The sequence below is a fragment of the Aquarana catesbeiana genome, linkage group LG01, assembly GCF_042186555.1.
Source record: "Aquarana catesbeiana isolate 2022-GZ linkage group LG01, ASM4218655v1, whole genome shotgun sequence".
NCBI lineage: Eukaryota > Metazoa > Chordata > Amphibia > Anura > Ranidae > Aquarana > Aquarana catesbeiana.
Genome location: NC_133324.1, coordinates 22,168,418 through 22,190,858, shown reverse-complemented (window position 1 = coordinate 22,190,858; position 22,441 = coordinate 22,168,418). Strand labels below are relative to the sequence as shown.

The window sequence follows — 22,441 nt, the reverse complement described above, 5'->3', positions numbered from 1 at the left end:
ATACAGCAATCAGTGCTATACAAATGCATTGATTCCTGTGTAAATGACACTGGCAGTAAAGGGATTAACCACTAGGGGGCAGTGAAGGGGTTAAGTGTGTCCTAGGGAGTGTTTCTAATTGTGGGGGGGTGTGGTTATGTGTGACACGACACTGATCACCGCTCCCGATTACAGGGAACTGTGATCAGTGACAGTGTCATTAGGCAGAACGGGGGAATGCTTGTTTACATCAGCATCTTCCCTTTCTTCCTCTCCGTGAGATTATCGCGGGTATCCCTGCAGACATTGAGTCTGCGGGACCCGCGATCACACTCACGGAGGTCGCGCTGGGCCCGCAAACTGCTTCTTAAAGGGCAACGTTCAGGTACATTAATCTGCCTGATATCGGCGTGAGCCGGTTGGCAAGCGCTTAATGGGCACAAATCGTTAATCGGTTGTGATGTATTTGTGGCAAAAAAAGACACAACGGCAAGTTTGGAAAACTTCTGCCGTATGAACGATAAATTGCAAGGTTAATCGCATTATTCGTTCCGGGGAAAAAACGAATGGTTGCTACTGCGCATGGGTGAAAAACATTGAACCAGGAAGGTAAATATTCATGCCAAAGAACGTTCACATTGAAAGGTCACGCCAAATCGTACGCACCACCAACTATATAACCTGCACCCTCGTCAATCGTGATATACCGATCTTGTAAAAAACGAGTACAACAGACCAAATATGCAACCTGTCCCCATCCGCGCTATAGCCGAATGACGGCTTCAGCATGGACCTACATTGCTTGGAGGCCGTCAATAGATGTCCTCCCCTTTGCACGCTCCCCTTGCGCCCCCTCTACCATATCACCTCTTCTAGCACAAACCCCCCAAATTCCCCCTCCTAGCACAAATTCTCTATCCCGCAAATTTCCCCTCCAAGCAAAAATCCTCACCCCCAGCTGAAATCCCCACTGCCAGTACAAATATTTGCCCCCCATCCCCCCTCCAAGCTCAAATTCTCTCTCTCTCACCACATCCCTTTAGCACAAATCCCCCCCCAAAAAAATCATCCCTCCTAGCAAAAATCCTCTACCCCTCAAACTTCCCCTCCAAGCACAAATCCTCTCCCCCCACTCCCACCCCCCTAGCACAAATCCCCCCCCATTTCCCATCCTAGCACAAATCATCCCCAATCATCTCTACTAGCACAAAATCCCCCCCCCCCCGCCCAAAAGAATACCCAGCACAATTTTCCTCCCCCCTCTACCATATCACCTCTTCTAGCACAAACCCCCCCAAATCCCCTCTCCTAGCACAAATCCCCCCAATCATCATTCCTACACCCCCCCTAACTCCCCTTCCTATTCCTATCCTCTGCTACCCTCCAACTTTCTCCTCCCAACACAAATACCCCCCTCTTATCACCTTGTGGTGCCCTCCCTACCTCACATGATACCACAGTGCCCAGGGCCGCTCCCTCTGCTCCTTCCTAAAAGTGGAAGCTCTGCTTAACTTTCCCCCCCTCCAGTGCCACATTTGACACCTTTCAGGGGGGAGGGGGTTACAGGTACCTGTTTTTGACCATTTCCGGGAGACTGTGCTGCCGCAACGTCCCTCAGAAGTTTGGCCCCTAGACATGTGCACTGCCGAAAAATTTCTTTCTTCATTTTCAATTTATTCGTTCTTATTTTTTTTCGGGTCATTCGTTATGATCGGAATTCGTAAATTCGTAAATATGAAAATAAGAAAGAAAATCAGAAAATTTGAAAGAATAACTAACTAACTAATAACTCGTAGGGATGAGCTTCGTGTTCGAGTCGAACCCATGTTCGACTCGAACATCGGCTGTTCGCCCGTTCGCCGAATTGCAAACGATATGGGCCGTTCGCGCCAAATTCGTGTGGCGCGTCACGGCCCATAATTCACTGCGGCATGGCAGTGCATTGCTTGCTGATGATTGGCCAAGCATGCACTATGACCCGCATGCTTGGCCAATCACAGCGCCGCCTGAACAAAGAGCCATAATTGGCCAAAGCCAAGGAGGCTTTGGCCAATTATGGCTCAGGGGATTTAGTACACGCCCCACACTATATAAGGCCGCCTGCACGGCGGCCCTGTGTAGTGTGTGTTCCGGCGTTCATTGAGAGAGAGAGAGAGACAGACAGTGTCATTTGATTTGAGTTAGATAGATTAGGCAGAACAGTCAGTCAGTTAGCTGCACTTACAGTGTATTGTGTATATATATGCATCCCACTGTATTCAGTTTAGCTAGATCCGTTCCTGTTATCTTCTAGACTATTTACATTTAGTGCAGTGCGTCCTGCTCACAGTGTTCAGCTAGATCCGTTCCTGTTATCTTCCTACTGACAGGCAGGCTTGTCTGGTTACAGTATATAAAGCTACCTGAAGAAAATTACTGGTGTTCTATTTGATCCTATTAGTACCACGGTCAGGCAGCTAGACTATTTACATTTAGTACAGTGCGTCCTGCTCACAGTGTTCAGCTAGATCCGTTCCTGTTATCTTCCTACTGACAGGCAGGCTTGTCTGGTTACAGTATATAAAGCTACCTGAAGAAAATTACTGGTGTTCTATTTGATCCTATTAGTACCACGGTCAGGCAGCTAGACTATTTACATTTAGTACAGTGCGTCCTGCTCACAGTGTTCAGCTAGATCCGTTCCTGTTATCTTCCTACTGACAGGGAGGCTTGTCTGGTTACAGTATATAAAGCTACCTGAAGAAAATTACTGGTGTTCTATTTGATCCTATTAGTACCACGGTCAGGCAGCTAGACTATTTACATTTAGTACAGTGCGTCCTGCTCACAGTGTTCAGCTAGATCCATTCCTGTTATCTTCCTACTGACAGGCAGGCTTGTCTGGTTACAGTATATAAAGCTACCTGAAGAAAATTACTGGTGTTCTATTTGATCCTATTAGTACCACGGTCAGGCAGCTAGACTATTTACATTTAGTACAGTGCATCCTGCTCACAGTGTTCAGCTAGATCCGTTCCTGTTATCTTCCTACTGACAGGCAGGCTTGTCTGGTTACAGTATATAAAGCTACCTGAAGAAAATTACTGGTGTTCTATTTGATCCTATTAGTACCACGGTCAGGCAGCTAGACTATTTACATTTAGTACAGTGCGTCCTGCTCACAGTGTTCAGCTAGATCCGTTCCTGTTATCTTCCTACTGACAGGCAGGCTTGTCTGGTTACAGTATATAAAGCTACCTGAAGAAAATTACTGGTGTTCTATTTGATCCTATTAGTACCACGGTCAGGCAGCTAGACTATTTACATTTAGTACAGTGCGTCCTGCTCACAGTGTTCAGCTAGATCCGTTCCTGTTATCTTCCTACTGACAGGCAGGCTTGTCTGGTTACAGTATATAAAGCTACCTGAAGAAAATTACTGGTGTTCTATTTGATCCTATTAGTACCACGGTCAGGCAGCTAGACTATTTACATTTAGTACAGTGCGTCCTGCTCACAGTGTTCAGCTAGATCCGTTCCTGTTATCTTCCTACTGACAGGCAGGCTTGTCTGGTTACAGTATATAAAGCTACCTGAAGAAAATTACTGGTGTTCTATTTGATCCTATTAGTACCACGGTCAGGCAGCTAGACTATTTACATTTAGTACAGTGCGTCCTGCTCACAGTGTTCAGCTAGATCCGCTCCTGTTATCTTCCTACTGACAGGCAGGCTTGTCTGGTTACAGTATATAAAGCTACCTGAAGAAAATTACTGGTGTTCTATCCCAGCTTAGTGCAGCTACAGGCCATTAGTATGTCTGGAAGGCCAAGAAGGAGAGGCAGACAGTCACAAGCCAATAAGAGAGGGCAAGCAGGCTCTGTGTCTAGTGCTGGTCGTGGAGACGGTGCATCCTCATCAGCACGTGGCCATGGGACACGCTGGGCCTTTTTTTCGGCAGCTGGCCGTGTTGAGCCGCAACATGCGGAAGACTTGGTCGAGTGGATGACCAAGCCGTCCTCATCCTCCTCATCCTCTCTCACCCATGCCCAGGGTGCTTTGTCTGGCAAAGCAGCGGCCTCTTCCCTCAGCTCAATGTCATCAGTGACTCCTTCCCTAGCTCCACCATGTCCTCATGAGGATTCCCTCGAACTGTTTGACCACAGTGTTGGGTACATGCTCCAGGAGGATGCCCAGCGTTTGGAAGGCTCTGATGATGATACTGAGCTCGATGAAGGCAGTAACATGAGCACGGACAGAGGGGGTGCCCAAGAAGGACAGCAATCTGGCAGTCATGCTCCCCCTGCTGCAGCATACTGCCAGGTTTGCTCCAGTGATGAGGAGGGAGGGGATGATGAGGTCACTGACTCAACGTGGGTGCCTGATAGGAGAGAGGAGGAGGAGGAGGAGGCGGCACATCACCAACGAGGCAGGATGCCCTCCAGGGGCCAGCCTAAGGGCAGCACATTGACTGCATCACACCCCAAAGCTCCACATGTGCAGGGCGCTGCAGTCTCTGCGCGTTATTCAAAAAGTTCTTTGGTGTGGGCCTTTTTTGAGACGAGTGCATCAGATCGCACCACTGCTATTTGCAACATATGTCTCAAGCGTATCTCACGTGGCCAAAACATCTCCCGCTTGGGTACCACATGCTTGACCAGACATATGTTGACCTGCCATGCAGTTCGTTGGCAAGCGTATCTAAAAGACCCACACCAAAGAACAAAGTGGATCTCTCCTTGCTCCTCATCAGCTGAGATTTCCAACCCCACTAGACCTCCAGTCCTCTCTGAGACCTGCAGTGAGAGGAATGAAGGTGTAGAATTAGGTGTGTCACAGCCAAGTACTTGTGGGCAATCTGCTTTTGGTACACCGACGTCAGATTGTACCAGGCAAATTTCCCTGCCCCAGCTGCTGCACCGCCGAAAGAAGTTTGCGCCCAGCCATCCACATGCCCAGCGGTTGAATGCTAGCTTGGCAAAATTGCTAGCACTTCAACTGCTGCCTTTTCAGTTGGTAGACTCTGCCCCCTTCCGTGAGTTTGTGGAATGTGCGGTTCCTCAGTGGCAAGTACCCAAACGCCACTTTTTCTCACGGAAGGTGATTCCGGCTCTCTACCGGCATGTGGAAGGCAATGTCCATGCCTCGCTGGACAGGGCGGTCAGCGGTAAGGTGCATATTACCGCTGACTCATGGTCCAGCAGGCATGGACAGGGACGTTACCTAAGTTTCACGGCACATTGGGTGACTCTGCTGGCAGCTGGGAAGGATGCAGGACAAGGTGCAGTAGTGTTGGAGGTTGTTCCGCCACCACGCCTCCAAAATGCTGATTGTGACACACCTCTCTCCTCCACCCCCTCCTCTTCTTCTTCCTCCATGGCCTCTTCCTCGGAACCAGCGGTGCTCCGTAGTCGTTCAAGGGGCTACGCAAGTACGCAGGCCAAAAGATGCCATGCGGTGCTTGAGCTGGTGTGCTTGGGGGACAGGAGCCACACTGGGGCAGAGGTTCTGTCAGCTCTGCAGGGGCAGGTTCAGAGGTGGTTGATGCCACGCCAACTTAAGGCAGGAATGGTGGTTTGCGACAATGGCACCAACCTCCTCTCTGCCCTCCGACAGGGACAAATGACCCATGTGCCCTGTTTGGCTCACGTCCTTAACTTGGTGGTGCAGCGGTTCTTGGGCAGGTACCCGGGCTTACAGGATGTCCTGAGGCAGGCCAGGAAAGTCTGTGTGCATTTCCGCCGGTCATATAATGCCAGTGCTCGGCTGACGGACCTCCAAAAGGAGTTTAACCTGCCCAAGAACCGCCTAATCTGTGACATGCCCACCAGGTGGAACTCAACGTTGGCCATGCTGCAGCGGCTGCACACGCAGCAGAGGGCCATCAATGAGTACCTGTGCGACTATGGCACCAGGACAGGGTCAGGGGAGCTTGGTTTTTTTTCCCCACGCCAGTGGGCCATGATCAGGGATGCATGCACTGTCCTGTCACCATTCGAGGAGGCCACGAGGATGGTGAGCAGTGACAGTGCATGCATCAGTGACACTGTCCCCCTTGTCCACCTGTTGGAGCACGCGCTGCGTGGAATAATGGACAGGGCACTTGAGGCAGAACAGAGGCAGGAAGAGGAGGACTTCCTTAGCTCTCAAGGCCCCCTTTATCCAGACAGTGTTCCTGCGTGCCCGCCGATCACACAGGAAGAGGACGAGGAGGAGGAGGAGGAGGAAGATTGTGTCAGTATGGAGGTGGAGCCTGGCACTCAGCATCAGCAGCAGTCTTTAAGGGATCAGTCCCAAGAAACACATGGACTTGTACGTGGCTGGGAGGAGGTGGCTGCAGACGTTGTCGTCCTTAGTGACCCAGAGGACTCCGGACCGAATGCCTCAGCAAACCTACGCTGCATGGCCTCCCTGATCCTGCAAAGCCTGCGTAAGGATCCTCGTATTCGTGGTATCAAGGAGAAGGACCAATACTGGCTGGCAACCCTCCTTGATCCACGTTACAAGGGTAAGGTTGCGGACCTTATCTTGCCATCGCAGAGGGAGCAGAGGATGAAACATCTTCGGGAGGCCTTGCAGAAAGGTCTGTGCAATGCGTTCCCAGAGACTGGGAGGTTACAAACTCCTGTTTCTGGACAACGTGTTGCTGAGGCTTCGGTCAGTCAAAGAAGGAGCGGTGGAGAAGGTGGCCGTCTGACCGATGCGTTCAGACAATTTTTCGGTCCGCAGCTAGACTATTTACATTTAGTACAGTGCGTCCTGCTCACAGTGTTCAGCTAGATCCATTCCTGTTATCTTCCTACTGACAGGCAGGCTTGTCTGGTTACAGTATATAAAGCTACCTGAAGAAAATTACTGGTGTTCTATTTGATCCTATTAGTACCACGGTCAGGCAGCTAGACTATTTACATTTAGTACAGTGCATCCTGCTCACAGTGTTCAGCTAGATCCGTTCCTGCTATCTTCCTACTGACAGGCAGGCTTGTCTGGTTACAGTATATAAAGCTACCTGAAGAAAATTACTGGTGTTCTATTTGATCCTATTAGTACCACGGTCAGGCAGCTAGACTATTTACATTTAGTACAGTGCGTCCTGCTCACAGTGTTCAGCTAGATCCGTTCCTGTTATCTTCCTACTGACAGGCAGGCTTGTCTGGTTACAGTATATAAAGCTACCTGAAGAAAATTACTGGTGTTCTATTTGATCCTATTAGTACCACGGTCAGGCAGCTAGACTATTTACATTTAGTACAGTGCGTCCTGCTCACAGTGTTCAGCTAGATCCGTTCCTGTTATCTTCCTACTGACAGGCAGGCTTGTCTGGTTACAGTATATAAAGCTACCTGAAGAAAATTACTGGTGTTCTATTTGATCCTATTAGTACCACGGTCAGGCAGCTAGACTATTTACATTTAGTACAGTGCGTCCTGCTCACAGTGTTCAGCTAGATCCGTTCCTGTTATCTTCCTACTGACAGGCAGGCTTGTCTGGTTACAGTATATAAAGCTACCTGAAGAAAATTACTGGTGTTCTATTTGATCCTATTAGTACCACGGTCAGGCAGCTAGACTATTTACATTTAGTACAGTGCGTCCTGCTCACAGTGTTCAGCTAGATCCGCTCCTGTTATCTTCCTACTGACAGGCAGGCTTGTCTGGTTACAGTATATAAAGCTACCTGAAGAAAATTACTGGTGTTCTATCCCAGCTTAGTGCAGCTACAGGCCATTAGTATGTCTGGAAGGCCAAGAAGGAGAGGCAGACAGTCACAAGCCAATAAGAGAGGGCAAGCAGGCTCTGTGTCTAGTGCTGGTCGTGGAGACGGTGCATCCTCATCAGCACGTGGCCATGGGACACGCTGGGCCTTTTTTTCGGCAGCTGGCCGTGTTGAGCCGCAACATGCGGAAGACTTGGTCGAGTGGATGACCAAGCCGTCCTCATCCTCCTCATCCTCTCTCACCCATGCCCAGGGTGCTTTGTCTGGCAAAGCAGCGGCCTCTTCCCTCAGCTCAATGTCATCAGTGACTCCTTCCCTAGCTCCACCATGTCCTCATGAGGATTCCCTCGAACTGTTTGACCACAGTGTTGGGTACATGCTCCAGGAGGATGCCCAGCGTTTGGAAGGCTCTGATGATGATACTGAGCTCGATGAAGGCAGTAACATGAGCACGGACAGAGGGGGTGCCCAAGAAGGACAGCAATCTGGCAGTCATGCTCCCCCTGCTGCAGCATACTGCCAGGTTTGCTCCAGTGATGAGGAGGGAGGGGATGATGAGGTCACTGACTCAACGTGGGTGCCTGATAGGAGAGAGGAGGAGGAGGAGGAGGCGGCACATCACCAACGAGGCAGGATGCCCTCCAGGGGCCAGCCTAAGGGCAGCACATTGACTGCATCACACCCCAAAGCTCCACATGTGCAGGGCGCTGCAGTCTCTGCGCGTTATTCAAAAAGTTCTTTGGTGTGGGCCTTTTTTGAGACGAGTGCATCAGATCGCACCACTGCTATTTGCAACATATGTCTCAAGCGTATCTCACGTGGCCAAAACATCTCCCGCTTGGGTACCACATGCTTGACCAGACATATGTTGACCTGCCATGCAGTTCGTTGGCAAGCGTATCTAAAAGACCCACACCAAAGAACAAAGTGGATCTCTCCTTGCTCCTCATCAGCTGAGATTTCCAACCCCACTAGACCTCCAGTCCTCTCTGAGACCTGCAGTGAGAGGAATGAAGGTGTAGAATTAGGTGTGTCACAGCCAAGTACTTGTGGGCAATCTGCTTTTGGTACACCGACGTCAGATTGTACCAGGCAAATTTCCCTGCCCCAGCTGCTGCACCGCCGAAAGAAGTTTGCGCCCAGCCATCCACATGCCCAGCGGTTGAATGCTAGCTTGGCAAAATTGCTAGCACTTCAACTGCTGCCTTTTCAGTTGGTAGACTCTGCCCCCTTCCGTGAGTTTGTGGAATGTGCGGTTCCTCAGTGGCAAGTACCCAAACGCCACTTTTTCTCACGGAAGGTGATTCCGGCTCTCTACCGGCATGTGGAAGGCAATGTCCATGCCTCGCTGGACAGGGCGGTCAGCGGTAAGGTGCATATTACCGCTGACTCATGGTCCAGCAGGCATGGACAGGGACGTTACCTAAGTTTCACGGCACATTGGGTGACTCTGCTGGCAGCTGGGAAGGATGCAGGACAAGGTGCAGTAGTGTTGGAGGTTGTTCCGCCACCACGCCTCCAAAATGCTGATTGTGACACACCTCTCTCCTCCACCCCCTCCTCTTCTTCTTCCTCCATGGCCTCTTCCTCGGAACCAGCGGTGCTCCGTAGTCGTTCAAGGGGCTACGCAAGTACGCAGGCCAAAAGATGCCATGCGGTGCTTGAGCTGGTGTGCTTGGGGGACAGGAGCCACACTGGGGCAGAGGTTCTGTCAGCTCTGCAGGGGCAGGTTCAGAGGTGGTTGATGCCACGCCAACTTAAGGCAGGAATGGTGGTTTGCGACAATGGCACCAACCTCCTCTCTGCCCTCCGACAGGGACAAATGACCCATGTGCCCTGTTTGGCTCACGTCCTTAACTTGGTGGTGCAGCGGTTCTTGGGCAGGTACCCGGGCTTACAGGATGTCCTGAGGCAGGCCAGGAAAGTCTGTGTGCATTTCCGCCGGTCATATAATGCCAGTGCTCGGCTGACGGACCTCCAAAAGGAGTTTAACCTGCCCAAGAACCGCCTAATCTGTGACATGCCCACCAGGTGGAACTCAACGTTGGCCATGCTGCAGCGGCTGCACACGCAGCAGAGGGCCATCAATGAGTACCTGTGCGACTATGGCACCAGGACAGGGTCAGGGGAGCTTGGTTTTTTTTCCCCACGCCAGTGGGCCATGATCAGGGATGCATGCACTGTCCTGTCACCATTCGAGGAGGCCACGAGGATGGTGAGCAGTGACAGTGCATGCATCAGTGACACTGTCCCCCTTGTCCACCTGTTGGAGCACGCGCTGCGTGGAATAATGGACAGGGCACTTGAGGCAGAACAGAGGCAGGAAGAGGAGGACTTCCTTAGCTCTCAAGGCCCCCTTTATCCAGACAGTGTTCCTGCGTGCCCGCCGATCACACAGGAAGAGGACGAGGAGGAGGAGGAGGAGGAAGATTGTGTCAGTATGGAGGTGGAGCCTGGCACTCAGCATCAGCAGCAGTCTTTAAGGGATCAGTCCCAAGAAACACATGGACTTGTACGTGGCTGGGAGGAGGTGGCTGCAGACGTTGTCGTCCTTAGTGACCCAGAGGACTCCGGACCGAATGCCTCAGCAAACCTACGCTGCATGGCCTCCCTGATCCTGCAAAGCCTGCGTAAGGATCCTCGTATTCGTGGTATCAAGGAGAAGGACCAATACTGGCTGGCAACCCTCCTTGATCCACGTTACAAGGGTAAGGTTGCGGACCTTATCTTGCCATCGCAGAGGGAGCAGAGGATGAAACATCTTCGGGAGGCCTTGCAGAAAGGTCTGTGCAATGCGTTCCCAGAGACTGGGAGGTTACAAACTCCTGTTTCTGGACAACGTGTTGCTGAGGCTTCGGTCAGTCAAAGAAGGAGCGGTGGAGAAGGTGGCCGTCTGACCGATGCGTTCAGACAATTTTTCGGTCCGCAGCCCCAAGGTATGATCGGTTCCAGCAACCATCGCCAGCGTCTGTTTTACATGGTGCAGGAATACCTAGGGGCAAGATCAGACTTGGACACCTTTCCCACCGAAAATCCTCTGGGTTACTGGGTCTTGAGGATGGATCACTGGCCAGAGCTTGCACAGTATGCAATTGAGCTACTGGCCTGTCCTGCATCCAGCGTTCTTTCGGAACGCACATTCAGTGCTGCTGGAGGCGTGGTAACCGATCACAGGGTGCGTCTGTCCACCGACTCGGTCGATCGGCTGACCTTCATAAAAATGAATGAGTCTTGGATCACCACCAGCTACCAAGCACCTGATGCTGATGTAACCGAATAATTTTTTTTGAAATCTCAGATCCCTTCAAAGACTGCCTATGCTGATGCTGAGTGACTATCCCTGAGTAATTATCCTCTTCCTCCTCAATCATCACGCTGATAGCTTGTAAGAACATTTTTGGTTCTGGGCGCCACCACCAGTGCCTAAGGCACAATTTTTCAGCCCCTGTTTAACAGGGGCGTGTTAATTACAATTTTTGATGTAATACTTTGCAGCAGGGCTCGTTCCTGCATTCCAACTAGAGTGTCCGTGAGGGGTTGCAGTGTTGTGGCACCAGCACCAGTGCCTAAGGCCCAGTTTTTCTGCCCCTGTCTAACAGGGGCGTGTAATTACAATTTTTGATGCAATACTTTGCAGCAGGGCTCGTTCCTGCGTTCCAACTAGAGTGTCTGTAAGGGGTTGCAGTGTTGTGGCACCAGCACCAGTGCCTAAGGCCTAATTTTTCAGCTCCTGTTCAACAGGGGCATGTAATTACAATTCTTGATCTAATATTTCACAGCAGGGCCCTGTGAGGGCTTACAGTGTTGTGGCCACAGCAACACCTAAGGCCCAAATTTCTGCTGAGTATATAGGGCAGGACCCTACTTTCAAACATCTAACTTACAAACGACTCCTACTTGCAAACGGAAGGAGACAACAGGAAGTGAGATGAAATCTACCCCTAGGAAGGGAAATTCTCTCCTGTAAGAGTTAATATGGGAAAACAATTTCTCCTTTCCACTGATGCTTTCCAATCCTTGTTCCACAAAAAACCCAAATTTTCAAAAAACATTTTTCATTGGGACAAAAAGTGAGGTGAAATCTTCTGAAGAGGAGGAAAGACAGCAAAACAAATGTCACAGGGGTGATAACCCTTCCCTATGTTTTCCAAAAAGCTTAAAAAAGATTTTTTGGCTGGAGCTAAACGCTTTAAAAATTTACCCGTTCAAAATTACAAAGAGATTCTACTTAACAACAAACCTACAGTCCCTGTCTTGTTTGCACCGCCTGTATACTGCTGTTCAGAGTATATAGGGCCTTTCCTTATTTTAATTTGGGTGCGGGGTTCCCCTTAATATCCATACAAGACCCATAGGGCCTGGTAATGGACTGGGGGGTACCCATGCCGTTTGTCTCACTGATTTTCATCCATATTGCCATGACCCGACATGACATTAAACCCGCAAGCAGTTTTAAATGAGATTTTTTCCTTTAAAAATGACATTTGGTGCAGGGACTGTTCTAAACACGGGAAACACGAGCCACTTTACAGGCCTACTATAGACACACCCCAGGTACGATATTTAAAGGAATATTTCACTTTTTTTTTTTTACTTTAAGCATCATTAAAATCACTGCTCCCGAAAAAACGTCAGTTTTTAAAAGTTTTTTTTGCATTGATACATGTCCCCTGGGGTAGGACCCGGGTCCCCAAAACCTTTTTAGGACAATACCATGCAAATTAGCCTTTAAAATGAGCACTTTTGATTTCGAACGTTCGAGTCCCATAGACGTCAATGGGGTTCTAACGTTCGTGCGAACTTTCGGTCCGTTCGCAGGTTCTGGTGCGAACCGAACCGGGGGGTGTTCGGCTCATCCCTAATAACTCGTAAATTAGAAATTTCGTAAATTCGTAAGTTTGAAAATTCGTAAATTCATAAATTCGAAAATTCATAAATCTGAAAATAGGAAAGAAAATCTGCAAATTTGAAAGAATAACTAACTAACTAAGAATAACTAACTTTTAAATTATAGGTATTGGAATTTCCTTTCAAATTTGGCTGTTAGTGAACAATGTAATAATAAATAATAATAATAATAATAACAATAATAAAAAGTTTTCATTATTATTATTATTGTTATTTATTATTATTAATTAGTTACATTCCATTCGTTTAGATACGGCATTCGTTATTTCGGATAATTCGTAACTTCGGATAAATTCGTATTCGTTACGTTCACTAACAGCCAAATTTGAAAGGAAATTCCAATACCTATAATTTAAATAGTAATAGTTAAGTTATTATTAGTTAGTTATTATTTCAGATCTTCGAAATTTTGGAATTAAGAAATTTACGAATTTTCGAATATTCGAATTTATGAATATTCTGAAAAATTTGTTAAATGGGTTTTTGTTAATTTGCATATTTCTGAATTAACTAATTTGTCAAAATTTGTTAAAAAAACAAATTCGGAATTAAATGAATTGCACCGACCAGTCACGTACCTGACACATCAATGGTCTTCAAGTAGTTGTACCAGTTTGATGCCGGCAGCTGCTGTTTTTTTGGTCGGCTCTCTTGTAATAGCAATCTGAGCAGCTAACTAGCCGCTTAATTGTTATTACAAGCAGTGGGAGGGGACGGCCCCATCACCTTACACAGCTTGCTTGGACTCTACTGGCCCACCGGAAGACCCTCGTTACCAGCAGGCTAGCCAGATCAAGCAGGGATTTCCTTTGATCGGCTCTTCGGTATAGTAACCCGGAAGTGGTTACATGACATCACTTCTGATAGCGCCATTTTCAAAAAAATCTTGGTCTTTTGAATGCTTTTACTGTAAGTGCAGAGGAGGGATTTGAGCTCTTATAGACTCCAGATCTCTCCATAAATGGTACATATTGCTGTCACAAGGATGTTTGCATTCCCTGTGACAGCAAAGTGAAAAAAATAAAAAATAAACAATAAACAACAGTGTAAATAAAATAAAATAAGATAAAGTACCCCCCACCACCCCCGTGCTTGCACGCAAAGGTGAACACATGATAGGCACTGATAACACTGATAGGTGGCACAGATCTAGACCAATATCCCTGTAACAGAAGCTGGTTACCAGCTTTATCCTTTTTCCCCTCATGCTGATCGTGAGCAGAAAAAAAGCCGATAACAGCTTCTGTTTACTTCCTGATCAGCTGTCATTGGCTGCTAGCTGATCACTTGGTAAAGGGCCACTGTGATTGGCCCTTTACCCTGTTTTGTGATCAGCCGAGTCTGAAGGACTCGGTGATCACAGAGCTCGCTGGCCTCCCTGGGGCGCCCGAGCAGCGTGATCACGGGAGGACGTCTATTGACACCCTCCTGGAACCGGAAGCCCGTGCTGTAGCCGACGTTCAGGTATAGCGCGGGCGGAAGGTGGTTAAAGTGTGACATGTTTGGTCTCTGTTTACTCAGTGCAACATCATCTTTAATATGTTACAAAAAAATTGTTTTTTTTTTATGTGTTAAAATTCTAAAAAGTGTATTATTTCCCAAAACATTTTGCCTCTTAATCTTTAATGTTTCTCTTTTATATCCCACATGTAATTCAAGATTCCAGAATCCCGATGTAATGAGAGATGTCCTCATGGGTACAGAAAAGTTTCTAAAGGAAGAACCCATGTGTGCTGCTATGACTGCATCCCGTGTTCTGAGGGCGAGGTGTCCAATGTAACTGGTAGGAATGTGATAACTAACCATAGATGGTCAGAAGGTGGAGTTTATAGTGAATGTACCCGGGCAATTATTATTATTATACACGATTTATATAGCGCCAACCGTTTACATGGCTCTTTACAATGCAGAGGGGGGACAGCACAATTACAGTACTGTTCAATACAGAAGGGACAGGAGGGCCTCTTCTTTTCCACCCCCTCTAAAGGGAAGGGGTGGAAAAGAACATGTACCTGCTTCAACAACAGGAAGTTCAGATAGATAAGGTCCAAAGAGGATAATCATTTCACAAATTCACTTATCATACTGATCTAAACTGTAGGTTCCTGTAGTTAGTTTATTTGTAACCCATGAAGGTTCCATATTGTGGTGGTTCAGTGTAGATTGGCAGCAGAATGTTTTTCTATGCCATTATTGAAAATAGACAAAACGAAAGCTTTCAAGCATTTGTCATACACGTTACAAGGTATTTTGATATTTGAACTATGGTATGTTCACTATATTAACAAAAGTATTGGGACACCTACCTTTACACGCACATGAACTTTAATGGCATCCCAGTCTTAGTGCGTTGGGTTCAATATTGAGTTGGCTCACCCTTTGCAGCTATAACAGCTTCAACTCTTCTGGGAAGGCTGTCCACAAGGTTTAGGAGTGTCAAATTAAAGGGAACTCACTGCTCCAGGACACCAACAAGCAGTCTTAGTAGATTGTGGTTGTGCTTAATCATCACATAGTTACATAGTTACATAGTAGGTGAGGTTGAAAAAAGACACAAGTCCATCAAGTCCAACCTATGTGTGTGATTATATGTCAGTATTACATTGTATATCCCTGTATGTTGCGGTCATTCAGGTGCTTATCTAATAGTTTTCTGAAACTATCAATGCCCCCTGCTAAGACCACCGCCTATGGAAGGGAATTCCACATCCTTGCCATTCTTATGCTGCGTACACATGGTCGGAATTTCGAAAACAAATGTTCAATGTGAGCTTGTTGTCGGAAATTCCGACCGTGTGTAGGCTCCATTGGACATTTGTTATCGGAATTTCCGACAACTAAAATTTGAGAGCTGGTTCGACAACAAAATGCGTTGTCGGAAATTCCAATCGTGTGTACACAATTCCAATGCACAAAATTCCACGCATGCTCGGAATCAAGCAGAAGAGCCGCACTGGCTATTGAACTTAATTTTTCTCGGTTTGTCGTACGCGTTGTACGTCACCGTGTTCTTGACATTTGGATTTTACGACAAAATTTGTGCGACCGTGTGTATGCAAGACAAGTTTGAGCCAACATCCATCGGAAATAAATCCAGGATTTTGTTGTCAGAATGTTTGATCGTGTGTACGCGGCATTACATTAAAGAACCCTCTATGTAGTTTAAGGTTAAACCTCTTTTCTTCTGATTTTAATGAGTGGCCACGAGTCTTGCTAAACTCCCTTCCGCAAAAAATTTTTATCCCCATTGTGGGGTCACCAGTACAGTATTTATAAATTGAAATCATATCCCCTCTCAAGTGTCTCTTCTCCAGAGAGAATAAGTTCAGTGCTCGCAGCCTTTCCTCATAACTAATATCCTCCAGACCCTTTATTAGCTTTGTTGCCCTTCTTTGTACTCGCTCCATTTCCAGTACATCCTTCCTGAGGACTGGTGCCCAGAATTGGACAGGATACTCTAGGTGCGGCCGGACCAGAGTCTTGTAGAGTGGGAGAATTATCGTTTTATCTCTGGAGTTGATCCCCTTTTTAATACATGCCAATATTATGTTTGCTTTGTTAGCAGCAGCTTGGCATTGCATGCCATTGCTGAGCCTATCATCTACTGGGACCCCCAAGTCCTTTTCCATCCTAGATTCCCCCAGAGGTTCTCTCCCCAGTGTATAGATTGCATTCATATTTTTGCCAACCAAATGCATTATTTAACATTTTTCTACATTAAACCTCATTTGCCATGTAGTTGCCCACCCCATTAATTTGTTCAGGTCTTTTTGCAAGGTTTCCACATCCTGCAGAGAAGTTATTGCCCTGCTTAGCTTAGTATCGTCCACAAATACAGAGATTGAACTGTTTACTCCATCCTCCAGGTCGTTTATGAACAAAATAAATAGGATTGGTCCCAGCACAGAACCCTGGGGAACCCCACTATCCACCCCTGACCATTCTGAGTACTCCCCATTTATCACCACCCTCTGAACTCGCACTTGTAGCCAGTTTTCAATCCATGTACTCACCCTATGGTCCATGCCAACGGACCTTATTTTGTAGAGTAAATGTTTATGGGGAACTGTGTCAAATGCTTTTGCAAAAACCAAATACACCACGTCTACGGGCCTTCCTTTATGTAGATGGCAACTCACTTCCTCATAGAAGGTTAATAGATTGGTTTGGCAAGAACAATTCTTCATGAATCCATACTGATTACTGCTAATGATACCGTTCTTGTTACTAAAATCCTGTATATAGTCCCTTATCCCCTCCAAGAGCTTGCATACTATTGATGTTAGGCTAACTGGTCTGTAATTCCCAGGGATGTATTTTGGGCCCTTTTAAAATATTGGTGCTACATTGGCTTTTCTCCAATCACCTGGTACCTTTCCAGTCAGTAGACTGTCAGTAAAAATTAGGAACAAATGGTCTGGCAATTACTTGACTGAGTTCCCTAAGTACCCTCGGGTGATTTATTAATGTTAAGTTTCCCAAGTCTAATATTAATTCTGTCCTTTGGTAACCATGGAGGTGCTTCCTGTGATGTGCCATAAGGATAAACACTGCAGTTTTGGTTACTGAAGCCCCCCAATTCCCTCATGAAGACTGAAGAGAAGAATAAATTCAATACCTTAGCCATCTCCCCATTCTTTGTAACCAGATGTCCTTCCTCATTCTCTATGGGGCCAATATGGTCTGTCCTCCCTTTTTACTGTTTACATACTTAAAGAATTTCTTGGGATTTTTTTTGCTCTCCTCCGCTATGTGTCTTTCGTGTTCTATTTTAGCCACCCTAATTGTACCCTTACATTTCTTGTTGCATTCTTTATAAGTCTGAATGCTGATGATGATCCCTAAACCTTGTATTTTTTGAAGGCCTTCTCCTTTTCTTTTATATGCATTTTTACACTGGAGTTAAGCCATCCAGGACTTTTGTTCACTCTTTTAAATTTATTACCCAATGGAATTCATTGGCTAAAGCCCTTATTTAATATGCTCCTAAAGCAAACCCATCTCTCCTCCGTGTTCTTTGTTCCTAAGATTTTATCCCAATTCATGCCTTCCAACAAGGTTCGTAGTTTAGGGAATTTGGCTCTTTTGAAATTCAGTGTCTTTGTATTTCCCTTATGTTTCCTATTTGTGTGGTTTATACTGAAGCCAATGGACCATCGATCGCTGTTTCCTAAATTGCCCCATATTTCCACATCCGTGATCAGGTCTGTATTGTTCGTAATCAGTAGATCCAGTAACGCTTTATTTTTAGTTGGTGCGTCTACCATCTGAACCATAAAATTGTCCTGCAAGACATTTAGCAATTGGCGAGCCTTAGACAAATGCGTGGTTCCCTCTGCCTAGTCTATGTCTGGATAATTAAAATCCCCCATTATTATAACACTTCCCATCCTTGCTGCTAATCCAACTTGTGATAGGAGATCCGTCTCCCCCTCCTCCCTCAGGTTAGGGGGCCTATAGCATATCCCAAGTAATATTTTCCCCTTAGCTTCATCCCTTTGGAGCTCTACCCAAAAGGATTCCACCTCCTCCCTAGCTCCCTTTGTGATGTCATCTCTCACATTCACTTGTACATTATCCTTGATATATAGGCATACCCCTCCACCTTTTTTAACCCTCTCTATCCCTGCGATAAAGGGTATACTCTTGAATGGTTGCCAGCCAATCAAGAGAGCTGTTGAACCAGGTCTCTGAAATTCCCACAAAATCCAAATCCTCCTTGTACAACAGTAGCTCTAGTTCACCCATCTTGTCCGCCAGGCTCCTGGCATTGGTGAACATGCCACGTAGTTTTGTCCGGTCCATACTATCCTCTTATTGGGTGTTCCGAGGTTGCAATTAGGACTTGTTACTATACTTACCTTGGGTTTATGTGCTTTAGTCAACCTACCACTAATGCCCCCAATACTACCCTCTGGAATATGTTCCACGCTGACTATCTCTACCTCTGGAGCCCCCCCCCATCGCCTAGTTTAAAAACCCCTCTAACTTTTTGGCCATCTTTACTCACAGCTGATCTGCACCCTCCTCATTTAGATGCAGTCCGTCCCTTCTATAGTACTGGTGATCGACTGAGAAGTCGGCCCAGTCCTCCAGGAACCCAAACCCCTCCTTACTACACCAGCTTTTCAGCCACTTGTTTACTTCCCTAATCTCTATCTGCCTTTCTGGTGTGACTCGATGTACCGTTATGCCCTGTACACACGGTCAGACATTGATTGGACATTCCGACAACAAAATCCATCGTTTTTTTTCCGACGGATGTTGGCTCAAACTTGTCTTACATACACACGGTCACACAAAGTTGATTGGAAATTACAAACGTCAAGAATGCGGTGACATACAACACGTACGACAAGCCGAGAAAAATTAAATTCAATAGCCAGTGCTGCTCTTCTGCTTGATTCCGAGCATGTGTGTGTCGGAATTGTGTACACACGATCGGAATTTCATACAACGGATTTTGTTGTCGGAAAATTTTATAGCAAGCTCTTAAACTTTGTGTGTCGGAAATTCCTATGAAAAATGTGTGATGGAGCCTACACACGGTCGGAATTTCCGACAACAAGGTCCTATCACACATTTTCCATCGTAAAATTCTATCGTGTGTACAGGGCTTTAGTGTTCCTGAGAATACTACCATGGAGGTACTTTTCCTCAATTTAGCTCCCAAGTCCCTAAAATCGTTCTTTAGATACACTCCATCTGCCTCTGACTTTGTCATTGGTGCCAACATGCACCATGACAGCCGGGTCTTCCTCAGCGCCTCCCAGTAATCTGTCCACCAGATCCGTGATGTACTGAACCCGAGCTCCCGGTAGACAACATACAGTTCGGCGCTTCAGATCTTTGTTACAGATTGCCTTCTCTGTCCTTCTAAAAATTGAGTCCCCTACCACCAGAATCTGTCTTTCCTTTCCCTTTGCTTCCCCCCACTCTCACTGGAGGAGTTCTTCCCCCGGCATCTAGGAGAGTCCCTCAGCTCCAGCAGTGCTGGTCCCTGACTGGTTTCACCAATTTCACTCAATGGAGAATACTTATTGGGATGCTCCAGCCCTGGATCAGCCTCCCTGGCACTTCCCTCTCTGCCTTTTCTGACTGTCACCTATGTACTCTTTCATAGTGCCTGCACCACTTTGTCTCCACCCGCCTCTGCGCTGGCTCCTGCCGGAACCTGCCTTGTATGTTCCTGGCTCTCCTTTAGTATTGGGAGACTTCTCAGTGCTGACAGTTGCATCCCCAGATTCAGAACCTGGGCTTCCAGGGAAACAATGTGCTTACATTTTGCACAGCAGTATTTGCTCTCTATTGGATGATCAAGGAACGCACACATGCCGCAAATTGTACACCGAGTCGCAACCCTGTCCAAATTACCTAACAACTAGCTTCCTGACACTAATACTCAATAAGACAATACACAGGTACTCAACAAAATAATACACGGGTACTCGCATACCAACGTGCACTTGCAGACCAACGTGCACCAGCTGACCAACGTGCACCCGCTGACCAACGTACACCAGCTGACCAACGTGCACCTGCTGACCAATGTGCACCCGCTGACCAACTTGCACTCACAGACCAACGTGCACTCGCAGACCAATGTACACACACAATACACAAGTACTAACGATCCACACACACTACTCAGACAACACTCAGGTACTCACAATACACAGGTACTACATGACACTAATACTCAATACAGCTCACGTGAACTCACAGCACTCATGTACTTACAATACACAGGTACACACTCACCCTACACAGGTACTTGACCCCTGTTACAACCTCTTATTTTCAACTCTGTTTTTTTAAACTCACCACCTAGTCCAGTTTCACTTGGTCTGAGTTCCAGCAAGCTCAAAGATGAGCAGGCTCACAATGAGTTCTAAAGAAGGTTATATAGGCCTCAAGCACCTGTGACCAATTAACCACTCCCCTTAGTAGGCTGAAGAAAGCAAAGAAAAAAAAGCCGTTTTAAAAAGTGACAGAAAAAGGTGTTAAAAAGCTACAAGGAAAAGCCCCAAAAAGAACCTAAAAATGCAACCCAGCAATCACCAGTAGTCAAAAAGCTAAATTTGTTCACACTCTCCACTCAAGCTCCCCACTGTTTAGCTTCCACAAAAGAAAGGTCCATAAAGACATGGATGAGCAAGTTTGGGGTGGAGGAACTGGCCTGCACAGAGTCCTGACCTCAACCCGATAGAACACCTTTGTGATGAATTAGAGCAGAGACTGCGAGCCAGGCCTTCTCGTCCAACATGAGTGCCTGGCTTCACAAATGTGCTTCTGGAAGAATGGTCAAACATTCCCATAGACACACTCCTAAACCTTGTGGACAGCCTTCCCACAAGAGTTGAAGCTGTTATAGCTGCAAAGGGTGGGCCAACTTAATATTGAACCCAATGGACTAAGACAGGGATACCTTTAAAGTTCATGTGTGTGTAAAGGCAGTCATCCCAATACTTTTGACAATATAGTGTATACTGAACTTTTTTTTTATACTACTAAAGGCAGTGATCAGTGACTTATAATGGAACTGTGATAGTGTGGTGGTGAATTTGGCACTAACTGAAGCTGGGGAGAGCTGACTAACTGCCACTGCCATCACCAGTGACACTAATACAATGATAATATCAGGGCTTTTTTCAGCTGGAACTTGGTGGAACTCAGTTCCACCACCTCTGGCCCTCTGCTCCATACTCACCACTATCACTTGTAAACACAGAAGTCCGGCTTCTGTGTTTACAAGTGTAAGCTTGTTTCCCAACGGCTCCCACAGGTTTGATCTCCTGAGTGACTGCCACTGAGTGCAGGATGGGGACAAGAGAGATGCAGGTGCAAATCCCAATACCCCAACTGAATGATCCCCCTGCAAGTGAGAGAGGCAGAGCCACCTACAGTGTGCAGGGAGGTACTAGAGCAGGCTGGGTGCTTCAGCTTAATACACCAACACAAGTAAGACATGTGGAAGATGGGAGTTGTATGCAGAGGTCAGAGTTGAAGAGGGGGGAAAGTGAAGAGGATACGGGATGCATAGTTAAACAGCTGTGGAAGAAGGCTGAGCTCTGCACTCTGTGTGTTTTGCACCCCTGAGCTTTGCACTCTGTGTGTAGTGCATCCCTGAACTTTGCACTCTGTATGCAGGGCACCTCTAAACTCTACACTATGTACATAGCCCACCCCCGAACACACAACCTGAACTCTGCACTCTGTGTAACACCCCCCCCGAAACTCTGCACTCTGTACATAATGCACTCCAGGTATTTATTGCCCCTGTCCTGACAAAATATGCAACTCGGTAGAATATAGAACCACTTCCCGTTTCTTAAAACCCCCAGTAATTGCACATTTTGACGAATTTACGTTTGGACACAACAGCGACAACCGAAAGTAGTCAGCTAAAGGAACATTTGGATGTTTTTACAGCACAGCAGATAATGGGGATGAAGTTGTCGCCGCCTCGGAGGCGGCCATTTTGTTGGTTAGTGTTGGGGCGGAGTAAAGAATATTATTAATATCTAATATTCTTGTATCTCAGAGGCATTTCTGAAAAAATAGCATTGATAGTCAAACTGACTTAAACAAAGTGTGAGTTTATTGTCACACAGTTGGTATCATAAATGCAATGTAAAAAAGTATAATAGTTCAGTTTAGTGTGGGTAAAAATATATGAAATAGAATAAAACGTTATAAAGCTGTAATAAGCTTATGAAAGCATGTGTGCTTCATGGATGCTGCCCTCCTGTTTCCATGCTGTCTTGTCCTTCAAGAAGAAGCAGGAAATGACATTCTCAGACTTCTGGCAAAATTCAGCTGTCCCAACTTGTTATGTGAATATGTCAGTGTCATCTATCC

At 46.7% G+C, this 22,441-nt stretch overlaps 1 protein-coding gene across 1 annotated transcript in view; it reads left to right on the top strand.

Annotated features, from left to right (window-relative positions):
• Window positions 1–22,441, top strand: part of LOC141131911 (vomeronasal type-2 receptor 26-like) — a 31,621-nt gene that overhangs the window by 3,148 nt on the left and 6,032 nt on the right. Inside the window, exon 3 of the mRNA XM_073619768.1 lies at window positions 14,240–14,363. Coding sequence (XP_073475869.1) covers window positions 14,240–14,363 — 124 coding nt within the window. The remainder of the gene's footprint in view (window positions 1–14,239; window positions 14,364–22,441) is intronic.